The sequence below is a fragment of the Bison bison genome, unplaced genomic scaffold, assembly GCF_000754665.1.
Source record: "Bison bison bison isolate TAMUID 2011002044 unplaced genomic scaffold, Bison_UMD1.0 scf7180017864452, whole genome shotgun sequence".
Taxonomy (NCBI): Eukaryota; Metazoa; Chordata; class Mammalia; order Artiodactyla; family Bovidae; genus Bison; species Bison bison.
In genome coordinates this window covers 8,049,520-8,070,316 of record NW_011495014.1, presented here as the reverse complement: position 1 = coordinate 8,070,316, position 20,797 = coordinate 8,049,520, and the positions used below count along the sequence as shown (strand labels likewise).

General features: G+C 34.4%; 1 protein-coding gene across 2 annotated transcripts in view; it reads left to right on the top strand.

The window, feature by feature from the left end:
* TANK (TRAF family member-associated NFKB activator) overlaps positions 1-20,797 on the top strand; it is a 77,699-nt gene that overhangs the window by 39,966 nt on the left and 16,936 nt on the right. Inside the window, exons 3-4 of one of the 2 annotated variants that reach the window (XM_010858971.1) lie at positions 6,873-6,981; positions 8,080-8,198. The exons of the other annotated variant lie outside the window; for it this stretch is intronic. Coding sequence (XP_010857273.1) covers positions 6,873-6,981; positions 8,080-8,198 — 228 coding nt within the window. The remainder of the gene's footprint in view (positions 1-6,872; positions 6,982-8,079; positions 8,199-20,797) is intronic. 2 annotated transcript variants of the gene reach the window in all.

Below are 20,797 nucleotides of genomic sequence, written 5' to 3'. Positions count from 1 at the left end.
AGTAATGTCTCTGCTTTTGAATATGCTATCTAGGTTGGTCATAACTTTCCTTCCAAGGAGTAAGCGTCTTTTAATTTCATGGCTGCAGTCACCATCTGCAGTGATTTTGGAGCCCCCAAAAATAAAGTCAGCCATTGTTTCCACTGTTTCCCCATCTATTTCCCATGAAATGATGGGACCAGATGCCATGATCTTAGTTTTCTGAATGTTGAGCTGTAAGCCAACTTGTTCACTCTCCTCTTTCACTTTCTTCAAGAGGCTTTTTAGTTCCTCTTCACTTTCTGCCATAAGGATGGTGTCATCTGCAATGACCATACTAAAATGCCAGGTAATCCCAGATAATACTGAACCAATTGTATTCTTTTTGCTCCTTCAATCCTTAAATTCATATTACTTCATAAAGCAGAAAGGAGAATTAACTGTTTAAGTATATTTTACAAATGTCACATCCTTTACATGTATATATGCCCAGCCCTACAAAGTTGGCATTATTAGCCCCATTCTCAAATGAAGAACCTGAGACTCAGAAATAAATCAGTATTGCAACATAAGTGGCAGAATCGATACTGAAACTGAGGTTATCTGACTCCTCTAAGTTCACAATCATTATACTAACCTGGTTAAAAACTGAGCTTATCTGACTCCTCTAAGTTCGTAATCATTATACTAACCTAGTTAAATCACAGCCCTTTCCAGGTATTCCATCTGTTTTCTTCCCATTGCTACAAATAACAAATGCTTTTTCAGTAGCTCTTGGCTACATAAATAGAGAGTTCAAAGGAGAGTTCTGCTGGAAGGACAATTTGGAAGTCTGTCTAACTCTTTGGGACCCCATGGACCGCACTGTCTCCTAGAGTTTGCTCAAACTTATGTCCATTGATTCAGTGATACCATCCAACCGTTTCATTCTCTCTCGCCCCCTTTTCCTGCTCTCAGTCATTCCCAGCATCAGGGTCTTTTCCAGTGAGTCAGCTCGTCATATCAGGTGGCCAAAGTAGTGGAGCTTCAGCTTCAGCATTAGTCTTCAATGAATAGTCAGGGTTGATTTCCTTGAGGATTGACTGGTTTGATCTCCTTGCAGTCCACAGTGATTTGGGAGCCCAAGAAAATAAAATCTGCCACTGTTTCTGTTTTTTCCCCTTGTGTTTGCCATGAAGTGATGGGATCAGATGCCATGATCTTTGTTTTTTGAATGTTGAGTTTTAAACCAGCTTTTTCACGCTCCTGTTTCACCTTCATCAAGAGGCTCTTTAGTTCCTCTTGGCTTTCTGCCCTAAGGGTGGTGTCATCTACATATCCAAGGGGAGAGTAAATAGCAAAAAGAGGATCTTGGCAGAGCTAGATGAACTCATGTGAGTCTGCTGCTGCTAAGTTGCCTCAGTCGTGTCCGACTCTGTGTAACCCCATAGACGGCGGCCCACCAGGCTCCCCCGTCCCTGGGATTCTCCAGGCGAGAACACTGGAGTGGGTTGCCATGTCCTTCTCCAGTGCATGAAAGAGAAAAGTGAAAGTGAAGTCGCTCAGTCGTGTCCGACTCTTCGCGACCCCATGGTCTGCAGCCTACCAGGCTCCTCCGTCCATGGGATTTTCCAGGCAAGAGTATTGGAGTGGGGTGCCATTGAATCTAGTCATGGTGATTATTCAAAGGGCTTGGGCATTGCAGTCAGGCTAACCTGGATTCAAATCCCAGCTCTACTTCCTACTGAGAAACTTTGAGCAGATTATTTTCTAGCTCTTTGCCTCAGTATTCTCATCTATAAAATGTGGGAAATAATCTCAGGAGGTTAATTTAATGCTTTTAAGTCAAATAGGGAAAATAAAGCTCTCTGATTCTGGTGCATAGTAGTCAGTGAAATGATCATATAATAATGTGTTGATGAAAAATTTGGTTGCAGAACAATTCACATTTTTTAAAAAGATACATACACATGTACGCTGAAGTTTTAAAAGAACACATACCAAAATGTCAATAGGAATTACCTCTAAGGAGGAATGAAGGGCAAAGTAAAGGAAGAGACTGTGATTTTTTTACTTTGTACACATCTCAGGTTTTGATATGGTTGTGATGGTGGACATTTTGTTGTTTTTTGCATTCTTTTCACAAATGTGCTACTTTTGTAATTTTTAACAACCATTTTGTTTCTTAATCATTTTGAGCCTATTTTGTTTCTTTGTAAACTTTGAACAACCAGAGTTTGTTTATTAATTAATTTATTTGTTTATTGCTTCATAGAATTTTGATTCAATGAAGATACCACACTGGTTTTTCAGAGAAAAAGCTTCTGAGTCTTAAATTACAGTGAACTATAAGAAGAATTGAAAAAACTGGCATAAAGCATGGGATGGTTGTGTGGTAAGTCTGGTGACAAATTGTATATGTAGTGATAATCAGTGATAATCAGAGCTTTAGTTAATGGACATGCACACGTTATAATGGTATGTAGAAACCTCGTTCATTATTACAGGAAAGGAGCTAACATTTGCAAAGAGCTTACTACATACCATACATTTTATACATGCCATCTACTTCAATACTTCAAGTAAATATTATTTTTATTTCAAAGTGAAAGAAACCAAGGCTCAAAGAACCTAAGTAAATTAATTAGTACCAAAACACAATATTGTGAAGTAATAATAGTTTACCATTTGGCATACAGAGAAATTGGTGACAGCACCATCACTTAATAGTAGATAATCAGATTGATAATCTACTGTCAGATTGCAGATCTCCTGGATAAGTCTTGGTATCAGGAGGGTGGGAGAGGGCAGGATTTATAACTCCCTAGTTATAGGAGGATATAACAGAGTTTGGTTTAGAAATGAGCTGTAGAAACCAGATCTCCAGTTGCTAATCCTATGCAGTCTCTCTTTTTCTTAACCTAAAATTTAAGTTTATGTTTTTAGTTTACCAGTTTCAGGATAGTTTTTGTCTAAAATGTAATGTATTGGAATAATTAATATTTAATTCTCTTCCTTCATGAACTATGGAGTTCCCTATTGAGAGTTTTTGTAGTAACGAAGGAAACCCTTCAATAAAGCTTTTGTTCTATTTGTTAATCTTGCGATAATTTGGAAGGTTTTTAAACATTTTCTTTGAATCCATTCAATATTTACTAAATTTCTATTCTTTTTTATACTTGGAAGAAAAAAAATGGTATTTCTCAGAATATTGGGATTAGTTTCTTGAGGATGAGAGAGATTATGTTTGACGTATTTAGAGTATTATGGATGACTGAGGACACTTGACCTTTTTTTCCCATTTAGGAAATAAGTGCTTTGGAAAATATGAAAAATGAGAATTTTCAATGTCAGCAATAGAAAAAAATTCAGTTTATAGAACTCTATTTTAATATTTATGAAACCCATGAAAACTTGAGTAGCTGTATGTCTGAAATTATAGAAAATATGCTGCCTTAATTTTAAAGATGGATTGAAATTTTGCCAGGATAAAGGGACTTTTCTTAAGCTTTTTGCTTTATTTATGATAGTCAAGAGAGCGTATAGACAACCATTTTTAGTAAATTCAAGGTCTGTGCTGTATTTGATCACCATTGTTATAAGTTTTGCTTTTCAACACTGAGAAAGGATATAAAGTATATTCTGGCACAAGTACCTCAGTACCTGTTTACCTCTTTAGATGCTGGTAGACCACTTGTTTTGCTAGTCTTTGGAATTGGAAGGAGTGTCAGATACACAGAAGCCAGAGTCATCTTGGCCAGATGGTGTTTGATACAGATGGATGGTTAGTTGTCATGCAGATCTCCTAGTTGGTAACTTGTTGCTGCCATCTGACTCAAAGAATCATTCACACACACTGGCTGTCAAAAGCATCTTCTCTTCTGTCTGTTTTAGCTGTCATGTCTGTGCTCTGTACAGAAGTGTTGACAAGACATTGCTGTTGTACATTTTCAATGTGGTTGTTAGTAATTTTTCTGTTTTGTAGGGTCTTTGGTAGTGCTAGAATGTACTTGCTTTGTAATTGTACTGATTTTTGTGTGTGTGAATACTATGACAGTGCAACAATTATCTGACCTTTTAAAAGGAGTTTTCAGATAATAAGTTTATGTACATCTATTCAGTGAACAAGAAGCAAAAGCCTCTTGTTTCTGTTAGTTTCCAAACATAGCAAGTAAACTCAGTTCTGCTGGTTATTTCCCAATTTGATACAATATCCTCCTCTGGACTTTCCCTCTCATGGCTTTGTGGTCAAAGTCTTTATACTGTTTCTAAATATTTTCTCTTCTCAAATTAGTAATTTTTTTTCTGACAGTATAAGCTTCCCTTTTTTTCCAAAAAAAGGAAAAATGAAAAAAATCTTCAGACATAGACAGTTTTTTTGCATCTATCTTCTGAGACTTAATTTTCTTTGGTCTTATTTACTTACTATCTCTATTTTTCCTATTTTTCTTCAGAAATGTAAGCAAAACCTTATTTCCATTCCTTCAGGTTAACTTCTGAAGACATATCTATTTCTCTTATATTTTCTTAACTTAATTAGATTATTTATTTGACTAATATTTATTGAGCATTTCAGTATGTGCCAGGTACTCTGGAGATAACAGAAGAAAATAGTCTCTGTCCTTAAGGAGGTCATAGTCTAAAGAGAAATCATACATATAAACAATTAGGCTAGACTAATAATTGATATAATGAAAGTGTGTGGAAAGAACTTACGAGAACATGGGTTATTGTTATTCTATTTCCCCTGCTATACTTCCAGAGTATCAGTTTTTTAAATTATTACAGAATTTGCTTAAGTTTATAAAGTACTTTGTTAAGTGGTTTACTAAATAGTGGAAGACTTCAACTTGAAATTGTTGATCTCTTGATTTTTTTTTTCCCTGCTAATGAAAACATTTTCAGCATTATTCATTTATTATAATATGTTATATGGAGATGTGCTAAAATATGTTTTTAAGCCAGAGACTAGAAGATGAAAATTACCTGGCAGAGGCTTTCTGAGTTGGTTCCAAAAGAAAATACAGGTCATTTGTTTTTTCATTAAGGTTGGGAACAAATATGTAATAGATAGAGAATGGGCTGAGGTTTGAATAACTTATACATTTATTCTGAGTGTGTTTCTACCTTAATAAGCTTTTTGTACTGGTCATTTAATGCTGGAGAGTAAAATATATATACCTATCAAAAAATAGTGAAAGAATGGATAATTTTTGGTTAATGTTTATGAAAAGCTTGGAGTTCTTTAGAGGATGTTCTAAATACACAAAAGTAGATAGAACAAACCATAATATCAGGCATGTTTGCTGATTCCTCAGCCCTGGTAGCTCTTTGTAGACAGGCAAGTTTAAAGTATTACAGAATTAGCATTAGAGGTTTAAACCCTTCTTATAGTCAACCCACCCACTCTTTCTAGGGGCTTGGATGCAAATTTATGTAGGAATAAGTCTTGTTCTAGGAAGCCTGGCCCTAGGCTGGAATTTGGTATCCAAGGTTCTGTTATCACACTCCTAGTCATAGGATGTATGGTTCAGACAGATTCAAAAGATTCATTCTTATAATAATAAAATTTACTTGAATTTTATTTTAATTGGATTCTTTTTTTTTTCAATAAGCTTGTACTGAATATGTCCTGTGTATAAGTTACTTTGCATAGGAATATCAAGTTACATGAGACTACCCTCAGGAAACATGCAAGACAAAACACCACTTGGATTACTTACCAGCTTTGTCAGTTACTCATGTTTAAAATATAATACAAAATTTCACCTTTTATCTGGGAAAATGTGCTATTTTGCTTTCATTTCTTAAGCTAATTTCTTTTGGGACTCTAGAAACAGCTGTGTCATATATAAAGCACTTAATGTTTGTAGATCTCTGAAAATACTAGAGCTTCACTAATTTTGATCATTAAGAATCAATTCAAAATCAAATATTTAGTATCTATTGAAGGACATTCCAAGATTATTAGAACCCCATTTCATATTTCAAAGAATTTACAATTTAGTCATTTATATGTTCTAGTGATAGAAATTGGTAAAGAATTCTCTATTATTTTTTGGTTATATATTTTTCAGACTTTGTGCTAATTTGATCATTGTAATGAAGTGTTTTCATATATCAGGTTTGCAACATTTGTGTGCTGCAAAATGTGAACTTGTGTCTTCTTTCACTGCTCCCATCCAAGTACTAACTAGGCCTGACCCTGTTTAGCATCCAAGATCAGACAAGATCGGGCGCATTCAGGGTGATATGGCCATAAACTCTTTCATTGCTTAATTCTCACAGCCATTGTAATAGTAGTAAGGTGACTGGATTAAAAAATATAAGGGAAATTGTGGTATTTAAGATGTCCATTAGAAATTAACCATGTGGTTTCTTGACTTCTTAAATCTTAATCTTAGAAGTTTCTGATCAGTGTAATTTTATAATTTGTGCTTGTACCTTTGAATTTCACAGTGTTTTAGCTATAACTACTTCCTTTGTGTTTTTATACTCTAAAAATAAACTCAAAAGTGCATTTATTTTAAGAACATGAAATCTTAATTTTTTAAAGTTAGTATTTTTATAGAATAACTTTAGCATCCATTTTACCATTCATGCTTTTTTGTTATCATTACAGATTAAATTCTAAATTACAATTTTTATCCAAGAACTGTACATTGAGCTCTTAACTGAAATTTCTTTAAGGTGATTTTTAAAATTTTACAGTGCTTAAAGTGTTTTAAATCACTTTTGTCTGTAATGATTATAAGTACATGATTGAATCCTGTTTTTAGCTCGTAAATAAATGCCCCTGTACCTGGGAAATGGCAATATGGATAACTCATATCTATATGTAATCACTAATGGACATTAAATGTATGTACATGTCTATCAGTAAATATCAGGCTAACTGGTTTTTATGTCAGCAGACTGAAAACTATGAGCAGAGAATACGTGAGCAACAGGAACAGCTGTCACTTCAACAAACTATTATTGACAAGCTAACATCACAGTTACTTCTTGTGAATTCCAGTCGAGGTATATTCATGTTAAATTTTTAAGTATTTCTTAAACCTGTGTGGAAAAGAAAGACGGAAGTTACGTTTTTCTGTTTTATTTCTCCTGTGTTTCTCAGTATTTCTGGTATCTTAATAAATGTGGTGCAGTTAAGGTTTATGTTTATTTAAGAAATTAACACATGCAGGAAATGGGAAAGTGGACAGCCACATGTACCATATGGTGGCACTCTTAAGTTGATACCTAGAAGACAATTTTTTAGTAAATAGCAAAAGCTTTTGAAATGTGTGTGCCTTTTAAACCAAAAATTTGAGTCCTAAGAGTGTATCATAAAAAATATTTCTTCAGGTACTCAAGGTATGTATTACAAGGATGCTCATCACAGTAATAATTTCTAATAATGGGATGTTCAACCATTAAATTACAGTCATTCATGTAGTAAACAGCTGTGTAGCCAAGTAAAGTGATGATAATAGGTGTTCACTTAAAAACATGAGATATATTCATGATATATAGCAAAATGAGAAAAGCAAGATAAAAAACATGTAATTTTATCTATGCAAAAAAATTGTTTCTTGTGAATTTATATGTATTGAAAAAGAAAAATTCTGGTAAAATATAAACCAAAATGTTAATAGGAATCATTCACAGATGATAAAAACTGTGAGTAGCTTTTTATTTATTCTTTTCAGCAGGTCTGCATTTTCTGATTTTTTAATAATAAGCATAGAGTCATTATTCAAATAAATAAACAACAAATGCATACCTGAATATATTTCTTAAATAAAAATTTAATTGTGGTTGCTGATTATAAGATGCAAACGGCATACTTCTAGTTTTTAAATTCTACAGATTCTGTATACTGCTGATACTGGAAGTGTAGGAATTTTGTGTGTTTATTAGAAATGAAAATTTAAAAATACGAATCAAATATGCCAAAATCTAAGTGGGCAAAACTAAATTGTTACAGTAACTATTATCTAAAGAATTTTTAAAACCCATAGTTCAAAATCTCTGCTCTTTAAAATTAGGGGTTTGGGTGTATATTCTTTTTACTTTTCTAAGTGGTACCCAAAACAAGGATTTCCTACTTAGGTCCAAGAGGTTTTTGTCTTACAGATAACAGTTGTGGCTATGTTCCCCTGCTTGAAGACAGTGAAGCAAGGAAGAATAATTTGACTCTTGATCAGCCTCATGATAAAGCAAAATCAGGAATACCGAGAGAAAAAGAATCAAAGGTAGACTGTGCTGCAATTTTATTCCCTAAAGAAAATAAATGAGAAATCAGACTTTCTGAATTATTTAGTCAATATTCTGTTACATTTGGGGTGGGCAGGAAAGTTGGAGAAAGCAGACAAGATTCTTTTCAACCCTGACACTGTTATTACAAGAAGTAGAATTTAAATGCTAGTATATAACACATCTTCCTCATTTTGTTTTCTTGAAGTGAATCCACCTCTGGAATTCTAAATAGAAGTTCTTTATATACAAGCAAGTAACTTACATGTTCCTAAATATATTTGAAGCACTATTTCCAAGTAAAATAAAGGCTTAAATTTCTTATTTTCTAGTATTTACTTGTCTATGTCACAGGTGTTTACCAAAGAGATAAAAGATTTAACAAAGAAAGATAAAAATAATATAGTAATACACAGATGATTCTGGGCAAGAAAATAGCATTTTTGTTTTTTCATTTGCCTGTGCTTAATTAAAAAACAAAATCCACCTGACTAGCTTAAGCAAAAGTCTTCACTGAAGCAGTGTAAAAATGAATATTGCATATCTGCAGAGGAGACATGCACAAGGATGTTCATGGTACTTTGGTTAGAAATAACCTAAACATCCATCAGTAGCACAGTGGTACATCATTACAGTTAAACATTTTAGAAAAATTAAACTAAATATTTACATATTACTATACCTGGATTTCAAAAGAGTGTTGAATAAATAATGGAGATTACAAAATGATAAAGTAGGAATAATTTATTTAGATTTTTAAAAAATGTAATGCATGACATCATTTATAGAAACATAAATGCATAATAAAAGTAGAAAAATACATGCAGGAAGGGTACATTTTTAAGAAAAATAAAGATGGGGAGAACTAAGACTATCTTGTTTTTATTTAACATCAAATTGAGAAATCCTGTTTGATACTTCCCTATAAATAAAAATTTTAGAATGAAAAATTTCCTACAATATCTCTCAGTTCATAGTTCTTTATTAAGAATCAGTATTAGTTTTTTATTTGAATCATTGAGCTCTCTTCACCCTCACGCCAATTTCCATTTATCTAAAACTGCTAGTAAACACAAGAAACCATGCCACTGGAATATGTTTAGATTTATTTTGCCAAACATAAAATTCAGAAACAGTGATTCTGACTTTTAGAATACAGTTTTATGATAGAGCCTAGTAAGTACATTTTAAAATCATTAAACTACTATAAAATGCTGACTTATAAAGGTAGTGCTTAAGTAAGTAATATTTGCAGACCATTTTCTTATTGCAAGGACTTCTAAATGTCATGATTTACTATTAATTTTTAGTCACAATTCTTATGTTTATTCTAATTATAATATCTTTGAAGATAATAAAATATCTCCAGTTCAAAATACATAGAAGGTATTTTTGAAAATAGCAATCTTGATTAGAACAAAAGGGGTAATGTGAAAAACTCCTAAGATGTGTTACTAATTTAGTTTATTTTGAATTTGGATAATTTGTCATTATTTGAAAGTTTTAGCATCTGTCAGTTATGAACACTTGAGCTGAAATTAAGTGTAACAGGAATCATGTCAAAGGTAGCTTATTATCAAAAAATTAATAATGTTGCATTGATTATATTTGTGGACAGATGATAAGAGGAAAATATGGAAAGCTTCAAATAAGAAATAAATCTAAAATTCATTGAGTTCTCTTAATTCTCCTTACTATATTTGACAACTGTATATTTAATGTGCACAGTTGAGCACACACATACATTAGAAATGGGCTTCCCAGGTGGCACAGTGGTAAAGAATCCATCTACCAATGCAAGAGGTGCAAGCAATGCAGATTTGATCCGTGTCGGGAAGATCCCCTGGAGTAGGAAATGGCAACCCACTCCAGTATTTTTGCTTGGAGAATTGCATGGACAGAGCCTGGCAGGTTACAGTCCATGGGGTTGCAAAGAGTCGGACACTACTGAGTGACTGAGCACACACATGTATTTAATACTTTGAATAGCTCTTCAATTCAGTCTTTTTGTACTATAATAAAAATTAATGATTTTCCATTTCAGTTTTTTCATCTCCTTTTATATATCTAGAGCCAAAGTGCTAATAAGCACTAAACATATAAAGGATTAAAGAGAACAAATATATTCTAAAGGAATGAATAAATTGGATTTATGAGTATTTAAGAGCTAGATACATATTCATTGTGAAACTTTAGACCTAATTTAGAAAAATACTGGCCAGTTGAAATTAAAATCTTTTCCAGTGGCATATATGTTGGCCTATGCTTATTAAGTTATAATTAAATACACTTTTGGGTAATACAAATGAAATTCTTTCCTAAAAACTTTAAATTGTATGGATACATTTAAGATTTTTCCAAAATGAAAAAATTCCATATTGTTTGCAGTTTTATAAAAGTATGCATGTATACACAAGATAAAACCTAGCAGGTAGTATTCAGAAATGGCTAAGATAGTGGTACAATTTTTTTCCTGTTTTCAATGTGACTTTATGTTTATTACCCTTCTCAAAAACTAATTAATTTCGTTGTTTTTTAATTTCTACTGTACAGCAAAGTTATACATATATTATAAACATTCTTTTCTGTATATTCTTTTCCATTATGATTTATCATACTGAATATAGTCCTCTGTGTTATAAAAAACTCTTAATTGATTTCATTCCCGATCAGTTGGCCAAGTCTCTAATGAATTAGTGACTTAACAGAAATGTTTTGAACCAGTAACAGAAGGAAGCTGCTACTAACCACTCACAGCCCTTTCCTCCTCCGTTTTGGTGGGTAGTTTTGAGGAATATTTATCTTGTTTAGGATTTGATTACCATATTTGAAAAGAGAAAGATCTCTGGACATTATAGTAAATGTCAACTATGGCTGCCTTGGAAAATGAGACACAGAGTGAAGGGAAAAGAGGCCCTTTTAGAAAATTGTATTTGAGAAATATGAAATTTATGGTTCAGTCTCTGTTTATGGTAATCCTACACAAGGAGCCTGACAGCCACAAGTCCATGGGGTCACAAAAAATCAGACATGACTGAGGGACTAACACTTTCACTTTTTTTACACAAAGAATATGCAAGAATCCTTTGATTTCTAAAAGGATATGAAGAGTCAAGATAGCAGAATGTATCATTGAATGACCCTTAGTATTCTGTTTACAGTGTAGAGACATTAGGGGAGAAGTCCTCAGTTTAAAAGAAAACCTGAGTTTCACTTCTTGTTCACCACAGTAGTTTGTACAGTGTTTCTTGATGAGATAGAATTCATTATATTATCTATCATATAACAAACCACCTCAGATTTACCCTAGTACTTAGCAACAACTATCACTTCCTGTGAATTTCACCTCCTGTGAAATTCAGGAGTGACTTAGCTGGGTGGTACTGGTTCAGGATCCCATGTTGTTGAAGTCGAGATGTGGCCAAGGCCTTCCAGTCATCTGAAGGCTTTACTGTGGTTGGAGGATCCGCTTTCAGGATTGCTGTTGACAAGAGGCCTGGCCACACAGGCCTCTCATCACACTGACAGGTATCTTACTCAGACTAAGAAAGAAGGAGATATAAGATAGCAAGGAGGAGGCCATAGTGCTTTCTAAAATCTAGTCTCTAAAATCACACCTTTGCCTCTGCTTTATTCTGCTTACTAGGAACGAATCACTAAGTGCTCCAGAGAAAAGAAAATAAGTTCTTCCTCTTGAAAAAAAAAATATTATCGAAGTTTTTGTAGACCTACTGTATTTAAAAGTATCACAGGGATTGTAGATTGTGGTGTACAGAAGAGGGTACCAAAAAGATCAAGTGTGTGGGGGGGACAGCACAGTGCTTCATTCACCATGTGATAAATATGAATGAAAGGTAAAGGAATCTGGCAGAATTTAATAATGAATTTGACTTCCTGAATTCTATTATTATTCATCTCAGAGGAAAGAAATATCATAGTTTATTTATCTTGAGAGTAGTTTCAAAAATTCTAATATGGATATAGACTTTCAGGGGAGATTAGCTGAGCAGTGCTTTAGAGAACCAAGAAACTTGCATTTTATTACTGTGAAAATTAAAAATTGTAAAGAATCAAATCACTCAAAAATACATATACTTATTCTTGGCAAAGACTACAATCTTGTTTGCAGGACACCATTGTCAGACATAGTAACATATGTCATGATGGCAGTTATTACTTAGCAAATTTTGTATTTTAATGTAAATACAAATTGGCATTGTTTAATTTACTTTTGTTAAAAAGCTAGGATTGTAATATACTGGGGGTTTTTTTGGCTGCACCACATGACTTGTGGGATCTTAGTTCCCTGACCAGGACTTGAACCCCGGCCAAGTGCAGTAAAAACACGGAGTCCTAATCACTGGACTGCCAGAAAAATCCTCTGGGTCATTTTTATGATCTTGAAAACGAAATTTTCTGTAATAGTGCTTTAGGAACCACTTCAGTTGTCAAAGTGAATGTTATCCTAGGTGTATAGGGTGTGTCAAAATTTTGTCATCTTTCTTTTCCATTTGTGTGTGTGTGTGTAAGTTATACAGAAGTCTAGAGTGTTTTGACACAATATATAGGGAGCAATAATGTAAAATACATAAAAGAATTTAGCAATATTAGTAAATTTTTTCTCTCATTCATTCAATACCTCTAAACTGCCCTCTGACTTAAAGTCCTGATTTAATAACCAAATAGACATTATTGAATGGTCTAGGATCCAGGATACAAAGTAGATATTGTATGAGTTTATTTGAACTTTTAACTAATTAGAGACCATGTATTCATGTGTAGAAACAGCTGTTTTTATGCTTTGTTTCTGATTTTATATAATTTATTCTTTATGCATCTTTTTTTTCATCTGAGGTATTTAAACAAAAGTTTAAAAATACAAAGAACACAGTTGTTGCTGAAAGATGCTAGTTAGACACTTGGCAAATTTTCTAATGTAGCTATCATTGTGATACAATGATATACCAGCTACAAATATATGGTAGTTTTGAGGAGCAGGAAAAATTTTGTAGGTTCAGAATAGTAAAACAGTGATGGAGCTTGGAGCTGCCATCAGAGCTAACATTAAGGAAATAAGATATGCTGTACCTAGCAATTGCAAGTGTATGTAGAAGCTATGACATGTTTGAAGAAAACTCATGTCTAAAAATTCACTTGTCAATCATTTAGACAAGAAGTATTTATTGAACTCCCTTCTATTTTCCCAGTTTTGCTAGTCTTTGATAGGAATACCAAAAAAAAAAAGAGGTAAAATTTGCCTTTTTTAAGGAGCTACAGCCTAGTTGGGGAAACAAAGATTTGCAGATCCATAGTAATAGCAAGCAAATTATAAGACAATATGAAACCCTTATTACATGACAAAATGAAATTCTAATTATCATTTTATGGTACAGATAAATATGTGTGAAGGTCGTTCAGTGGTGTCTGACTCTTTGCGACCCCATGGGCTATACACAGTCCATGGAATTCTCCCGGCCAGAATACTGGAGTGGGTAGCCTTTCCCTTTTCCAGGGGATCTTCCCAACCCAGATATCGAGCCCAGGTCTCCTGCATTGCAGGCAGATTCTTTACCAGCTGAGCCACAAGGGAAGCCCACAGATAAATATATAGAACCTTAATTTAGAAATAAATATTCCCAGTGAGCTAAAGGTACACTTTATCAGGCACTCAACATTTAGTTTAAGTAGGGGGGGAAAAATAAATTCTTAACTTGCTTATATCTTAATAGTATATACGTAGACATGTAAACTTAAGTTTTGTACAGTATTTTAATTGAAAAATAATAATTTCTAGGCAAGGACTAATATTATTCCAGGCTACTATGGACAACATAAAATAAACGGACAGCTAAAACTGAGGGTTTTGAAAAACCAATTTCATTTACTATAAACTTTTTTAAATGACATCATCATGACTTCAGAGGATAGTGCTTCTTTTTGTTTCTTTATTCTGTAGACCTTCAGTGAGAGACATTTACCCATGGTGTGTTCCTCCATTTATTGTGTGACAATTTTGGCAGGCACTGTAGCTTATAAAATCTTTGCCTCACAAGTCTAGGTCTTGGATGGCCTTGGGAGGTTTCCATCCTTAAATTGTTCATATCTCATATACTCTGGACTTCAAGTGCACTTCTCACTTCGAGATCTCCGTCTGAGTTTCAAGCCCCCATATCTTCTCTCACCACTGTAGATACTTTCTCTGTTGTAAGTCTCTTAAACTAGATTTATTTGTGGGCTAGGTTGCTATATATTATCAGGTACCTGGTTTTACATGCATAGTTAATGCTTTAAAATAAAAGTTATCATATACAGGTATATGATAAATATTGTTTTATAATTTGAACAGAAATTAGACCATTAGTCAAGATAGGTAACTATCAAGTGATTTCCATGACAAAATAAAATAAGATTTACATCACCAAACATACCATACCTTTCCTGAGAGAGGAACTTTAAAAAAAATATGACTTCTTACATTCTTACTTTTGTAAAATGAAAAAATATATATATATATATAGTATGTATATATATGTGTGTGTGTGTATATATATATATATATCCCTTATTCCATTAAGGCTTGATTCATCTTTTATTAGATAGAAATGTCCACTATACAATGGCACATCACAGCCTAGCCTAGGAATTACAAAGAGTTGGAGAAGATGTGTTTGTGTATAGTAACTTGCCTTCTCAGAGCAAATGTTCCATTCCCCCTGGTTTTATTTTTAGAGACTGGATCAAATATGCCTTCTTTTTATACGTAACACTTCTATATTACTTTCTTTGATGATTAGTCTTTGTTTATAAACTTTCTGATAGAATAATAATTAGAAGGTTGCTTTCAACAAGTTTATTCTTTAAAGTTTTCCCAAAGTGTCATAATAAATATATCACAAACTCTAAGACAAAAATTGATATCCAAATCATTTTAATATTTACATTGAAATTTCTGTTGTAAAAATTGAAGAACTGACTCGTTAGAAAAGACCCTGATGCTGGGAAAGATTGAAGGCAAGAGGAGAAGGGGACAACAGAGGATGAGATGGTTGGATGGCATCACTGACTTGATGGACATGAGTTTGAGTAAACTCCGAGAGTTGGTGATGAACAGGAAAGCCTGGCGTGCTGCAGTCCATGGGGTCACAGAGAGTTGGACACAACTGAGTTACTAAACTGAACTGATTCTAACCAGTATGAGGTGGTACCTCACTGTAGTTTTGATTTGCATTTATCTAATGATTAATAATGTTGAGCATCTTTTCATGTGCCTATTGGCAATCTTACATCTTCTTTAGAGAAATGTCTATTTAGGTTTTCTGCCCATATATTTTTTTTAATTTATTTTAATTGGAGGCTAATTACTTGATAATATTGTGGTGGTTTTTGCCATACATTGACATGAATCAGCCATGAGTGTACATGTGTTCCCCATCCTACCTCCCCTCCCACCTCCCTCCCCTTCCCATCCCTCAGGGTCATCCCAGTGCACCAGCCCTGAGCACCCTGTCTACATGCATCAAACCTGGACTGGCGATCTGTTTCACATATGGTAATACACATGTTTCAGTGCTGTTCTCTCAAATCATCCCACCCTCGCCTTCTCCCCCAGAGTCCAAAAGTCTCTTCTTTACATCTGTGTCTCTTTTGCTGTCTCATATATAGGGTCATTGTTACCATCTTTCTAAATTCCATATATATTTCTGCCCATATTTTGATTGGGGTTTTTTTTTTTCCTGTTAATGGGTTGTGTCAGCTGGTTGTATATTTTGGAAATTAAGCTCTTGTCAGTCACATCATTTGCAAATATTTTCTCCCATTCTATAGGTTATCTTTTCCTTTTGTTTATACTTTCTTTTGCTATGCAAAATCTTATAAGTTTGATTAGACCCCATTTGTTTGTTTTTGGTCTTATTTCTGTTGGGAGACTGACCAAAGAAAACATTGGTACGATTTGTGTCAAAGAATGTTTTACCGATGTTCTCTTCTAGGAGCTTTATGGGGTCATGTCTTATATTTAAGTCTTTAAGCCATTTTATTTTTGTGTATGGTGTGAGGGTGTGTTCTAACTTAATAGATTTCTGTCTTTCCCGATAACTACTTGCTGAACAAACTCTTTTCTCCATTGTATATTCTTGCCTCCTTTCTCAAAGATGAATTGACTGTAGGTGTGTGAGTTTATTTCTGGGCTCTCTGCTCTGTTCTGTTGATCCATCTGTTTGTGCCAGTATAGTGCTGTTTTAATTACTACAGCTTTGTGGTATTGTCTGAAATCTGGGAGCGTTATACCTCCAGCTTTGTTCTTTTTCCTTAGGATTGCTTTGGCAATTCTGGGTTTTTTAGGGTTCTATATAAATTTTAGGCTTATTTGTTCTAGTTCTGTGAAAAATGTCATGGGTAATTTGATAAGGATCACATTAAATTTGTAGATTACTTTGAGTAGTACAGCCATTTTAACAATATTAATTCTTCCAATCTAAAAGCATGGAATGTCTTTCCATTTCCTTGAATCATCTGCTGTTTCCTTTATTAATGTTTTTTAGTTCTCAGCATATAAGTCTTTCACCTCCTTGATCAGGTTTATTTCTAAGTGTTTTATTTATTTTGTGATGTGATTTTAAAAGGGATTATTCTTTTATTGATACTTTCCAGTTCTGATACTTTATTGTTAATGTAAAGAAACACAACAGATTTCTCTATATTAATCTTGGTGAGCCTCTGGTTTTTAATTTAATATGTAATTTTAGGTTTTGCTTTATTATTATACTGGAAATAAATTTTGAGGGGAGAAGATAATGAGACGTGGCATATTATTTTTTAAATCTTTTTCTCTGACTTCTAAGCAAATTTAAATATCTCAAATGTGGCTTTTCTCCCCTTATTTCCCACTTTTGTACGCTTTCTTACATTTCCCTGTTTTCTTTTTTCTACTCTTCTCCAGAGTCCACAACACAGAGTTACTGTATTCTATTCATCCCTAATTTATCTTGACCAAGGCAGGGATCAAACCTCTGTGGCCTGCAGTGGAAGCATGGCGTCTTAACCACTGGACCACCGGGAAAGTTGCTACTTTAACAACTCTTATTGAATTTGTAGTCTTCTTTAAGCTATTGCTAGAATTTGATGGGAAGAGATGGGGATGGCACACCTAATTTATCATTTGTAGCCAATATGTTATGCTCTTTCAGTGTCTTTGTTGCTTGCTTAAGGCACTCCTGCCCTGTTATGAAAGCTGACTTTTTCCCTGAAAGATTTTTTTTTGTCAATTAAACATCTTTCCATACACTTGATACCTTGATACTTTGCTCTAAAATAGAAAGATCCTAGAATCCTAATAAAACTATTGTAAATTAGTTCCTGGGCTTTCTCTAAGCCATTATTAAATGTGATTTGTTTTTCTCCTTCTCTGTTAAGTTCCTTTTGGAAAACCAAATAATTCTGAGGTGGCTATCTTTTGTTTTCTGTCTCCTCTTTTGTTTATCAGTAGTGATTTCTGTATTCCATATTGGATGGGTTTACCCACTGCTGTTTCTACCTCTAATTGCTCTTCAGTATTATGTTTCCTTCTACATTTCATCCAAATAATGCTGCAAGGGCTCACTGACTTGTCCAGATTCCCTGAAAGTGTAATTTAGGATATATCCCTGCTGGGTGGTCAGTTGCCACAGTAGACCCTGCTTTCCTTCTTGATGCTGCTCATTGAACCTTCTCTCCTCCTCCTCTTTTCCCATGTTGCAGTCACAGAATCCCTGTTCTTGTCCCAGCTCTTGTTTCTTACCTTGTCCTGAGGACAGAGTGAAAACTTTCTGGTAAAGCTAAATCTAAAACTCTCCCTTCTACTTTTTTGATAAATGTCCTTTTTTTTTTTCTTTTTTAACATTTATTTGGTTACACCAGGTCTTAGTTGTGGCACTCAGGATCTTTGGTCTTCATTTACAGCATGTGGGATCTTTAGTTGTGGCATGTGGACTCTTATTTGCAACATATGGAATCTAGTTCCCTGACCAGGGATCAAACCCAGGCCTCCTCCTTAGGGAGTGCAGAGTCTTAGACACTGGACCACCAAGGAAGTCTCTCAATTTCTCATTTATATGAAAAAGATAAGAAATCTTTATAGTTAGTTGTTTTTACTAAGCTTTTTCTTGGCAAAATAAAAAGTTGGTAGCATTTTATCAGACTTCTAGCTTTGTTTTGAATTTTACTATTCCAGGAAAGCCTAATCTCAGTTTCCTTAAGGTTTTATCTTTCTCTAAGGTTTTTTGATGCTAAGGAGAATGGCCTTATATTAATAAAGGAAGATAAAGATTAGCAGTGTTAATCAGATTTAAGGAAATGGTCATTACATTATATATTAAAATGTGGTGCTCTACAATAGGGAACAGAATATGTAAAAATATATTGGATTCAAAGAAGATTGAGAGTGGCTATCAAGAGATAGGGTGAGCCTGAAGATAGACTTTAAGAAATGAATACTCGATAGACATAACATGAGAATGAATAATAAGAAAGGTGTATAATGAGGGAAGAACAGTGTACCCTCATGTCTTAATCTTAGAGAATACCCTCATTTTTAGTCTTGGAAGAATAAGGACCAGTGAAAACACCAGAACTTAAGAAAACCTAAATATTATACTGGTAGCCAAAAGATTATCAAGAAAGAAAAGCTGCTCACTAGGGTGGAAAACTGTCAAATGAGCATTAAGCAGAAGGTGAACTTTAGGAAAGGTCATTGGATTGGTGATGAAGACATCTCTAGAAAACCATGGTGAAATCCTCAAAAGAATGGAGGGGTTAACAAAAGAAAATTGAGTTTTGAAGTTCAGCTTATGTTACAATGAGGAATGAGTACTGAGCAAACCAGTCCTCTACAAATAACAGTAATAACTGTGCAACATACAAACAAAACAATTATCTGAGGACTTTAGGTATAAACTTTGCATATTTTGGAGAGGAGTCAAAATGTGGAGCATATAATTGGCTCAGAGTAAATTTACAAGTTTTTTGTGGTTTTGTCTTGAGGGTGGCCACAGTTCTAGTGGCTGAAATTCCAATCGAAAGCCTACCACCATCCTGGCTGCAAGAACCAGAAAGGAAAATGAGCCCAGAATAACAACTGTCACCAGAGAGGGAAGGAGCCCCATAGAGGAGAGAGCCAGAAAAAATGAACTCAAAGTTCTGTGTTTAAGCCTAAGTCTCTGGATCTCCCCAAAACCAAGGATGTGTGGGCACACTGAAAGCAGTTTGCAGCTAAAGCATAAAGGAATGAGCTGAGAACTGAGCTGCTGCTCTTCAGAGGAGTGACAGTGTGGAGTCTGCGTCTAAACAATCTAATTACCTGGCGAAAACAAAAAACATCAACACCCTTTGGCACCATAAAATAATGTCTCCCCAATGTAATATTCACAGTGTTTGGGGTATAGTCCAAAATTATTCAACGTATGGTGAGTCAAGAAAATATCACCCAGTTTCAAGGGAACAGATATCAATCATGAAATAATGTACCAACTGAGATTATCAGACAAGGATTTTCAGTCAGCTACTATAACTATGTCCAGTTGTCTATTAGGAGGTATTTAGGAAGGCAGGTAGAGAAGTAAGGTTTTGAAAGGATAGAATTAACAGTAAGGTACTCCAGTTGTCATGCGTTGTCAGATGGTTAGCTTTTAATGACAAGGTTGAGAAACACTTAAACTGAAATTTTGGTTAAGAAACTGTTGCCAAATTGCCTCTGAGAATACATGAACTGGTTTGTAAAGCTTCAGTAAATCTATCCAGGTAATTTTGGGGTTTAAATTTCTTGATATTCTTGAGCACAAAAAAAGGCTATACCAAAAGTTTCTTCCCCCAGGTAATATTTAAACATCAAAACTTGGCTTATAACTATGCCTCACTGAGAACTGTATTTGTTATATGACAGACAAGTTTTAGAATCTTAAAATTAGTTTCCATTGGTGCAATGTGTAAGTGTTATCCATCTTCCTCATCATGCTAGATGAAGTGAAATGAAGTGAAGTGAAAGTCACTCAGTAATGTTCGCTCAGTAATGTTCAACTCGTTGTGACCCCATGGACTATATATATAGTCCATGGAATTCTCCAGGCCAGAATACTGGAATGGGTAGCCTTTCCCTTCTCCAGGTTAGATAACCTTACTATTTTACTTCTCTAGCAATTAGGACCTATAAACCAAGAAGTTGGGAGCCTGGGGCACTAAGATTTGGGTTCCAATTGTAGCTTCTCTTTCTGCTAGACGGTAGGCAAATTATTTGACCTTTCCAAAGCCTTAGTAACTGTTGTTGTAGTCACTAAGTCATGTACGACTCTTTGCAACTCCATAGACTGTAGCCCCCCAGGCTCCTCTGTCCATGGGATTTCCCAGGCAAGATTACTAGAGGGGGTTGCCGTTTCTTTCTCTAGGGGATGTTCTGGACACAGGGATCGAACCTGCGTCTTCTGCCACCAGGGAGGCCTCTAGCAAAGCCTCTAGCAAGTGTTAAAATCAAATTCAAGTATTAATACTTAATTCACAAGATTGAGCTTCCTTGGTGGCTCAGTGGTAAAGAATCCATCTGCCAATACAAGAGATGCAAATTCAATTCCTG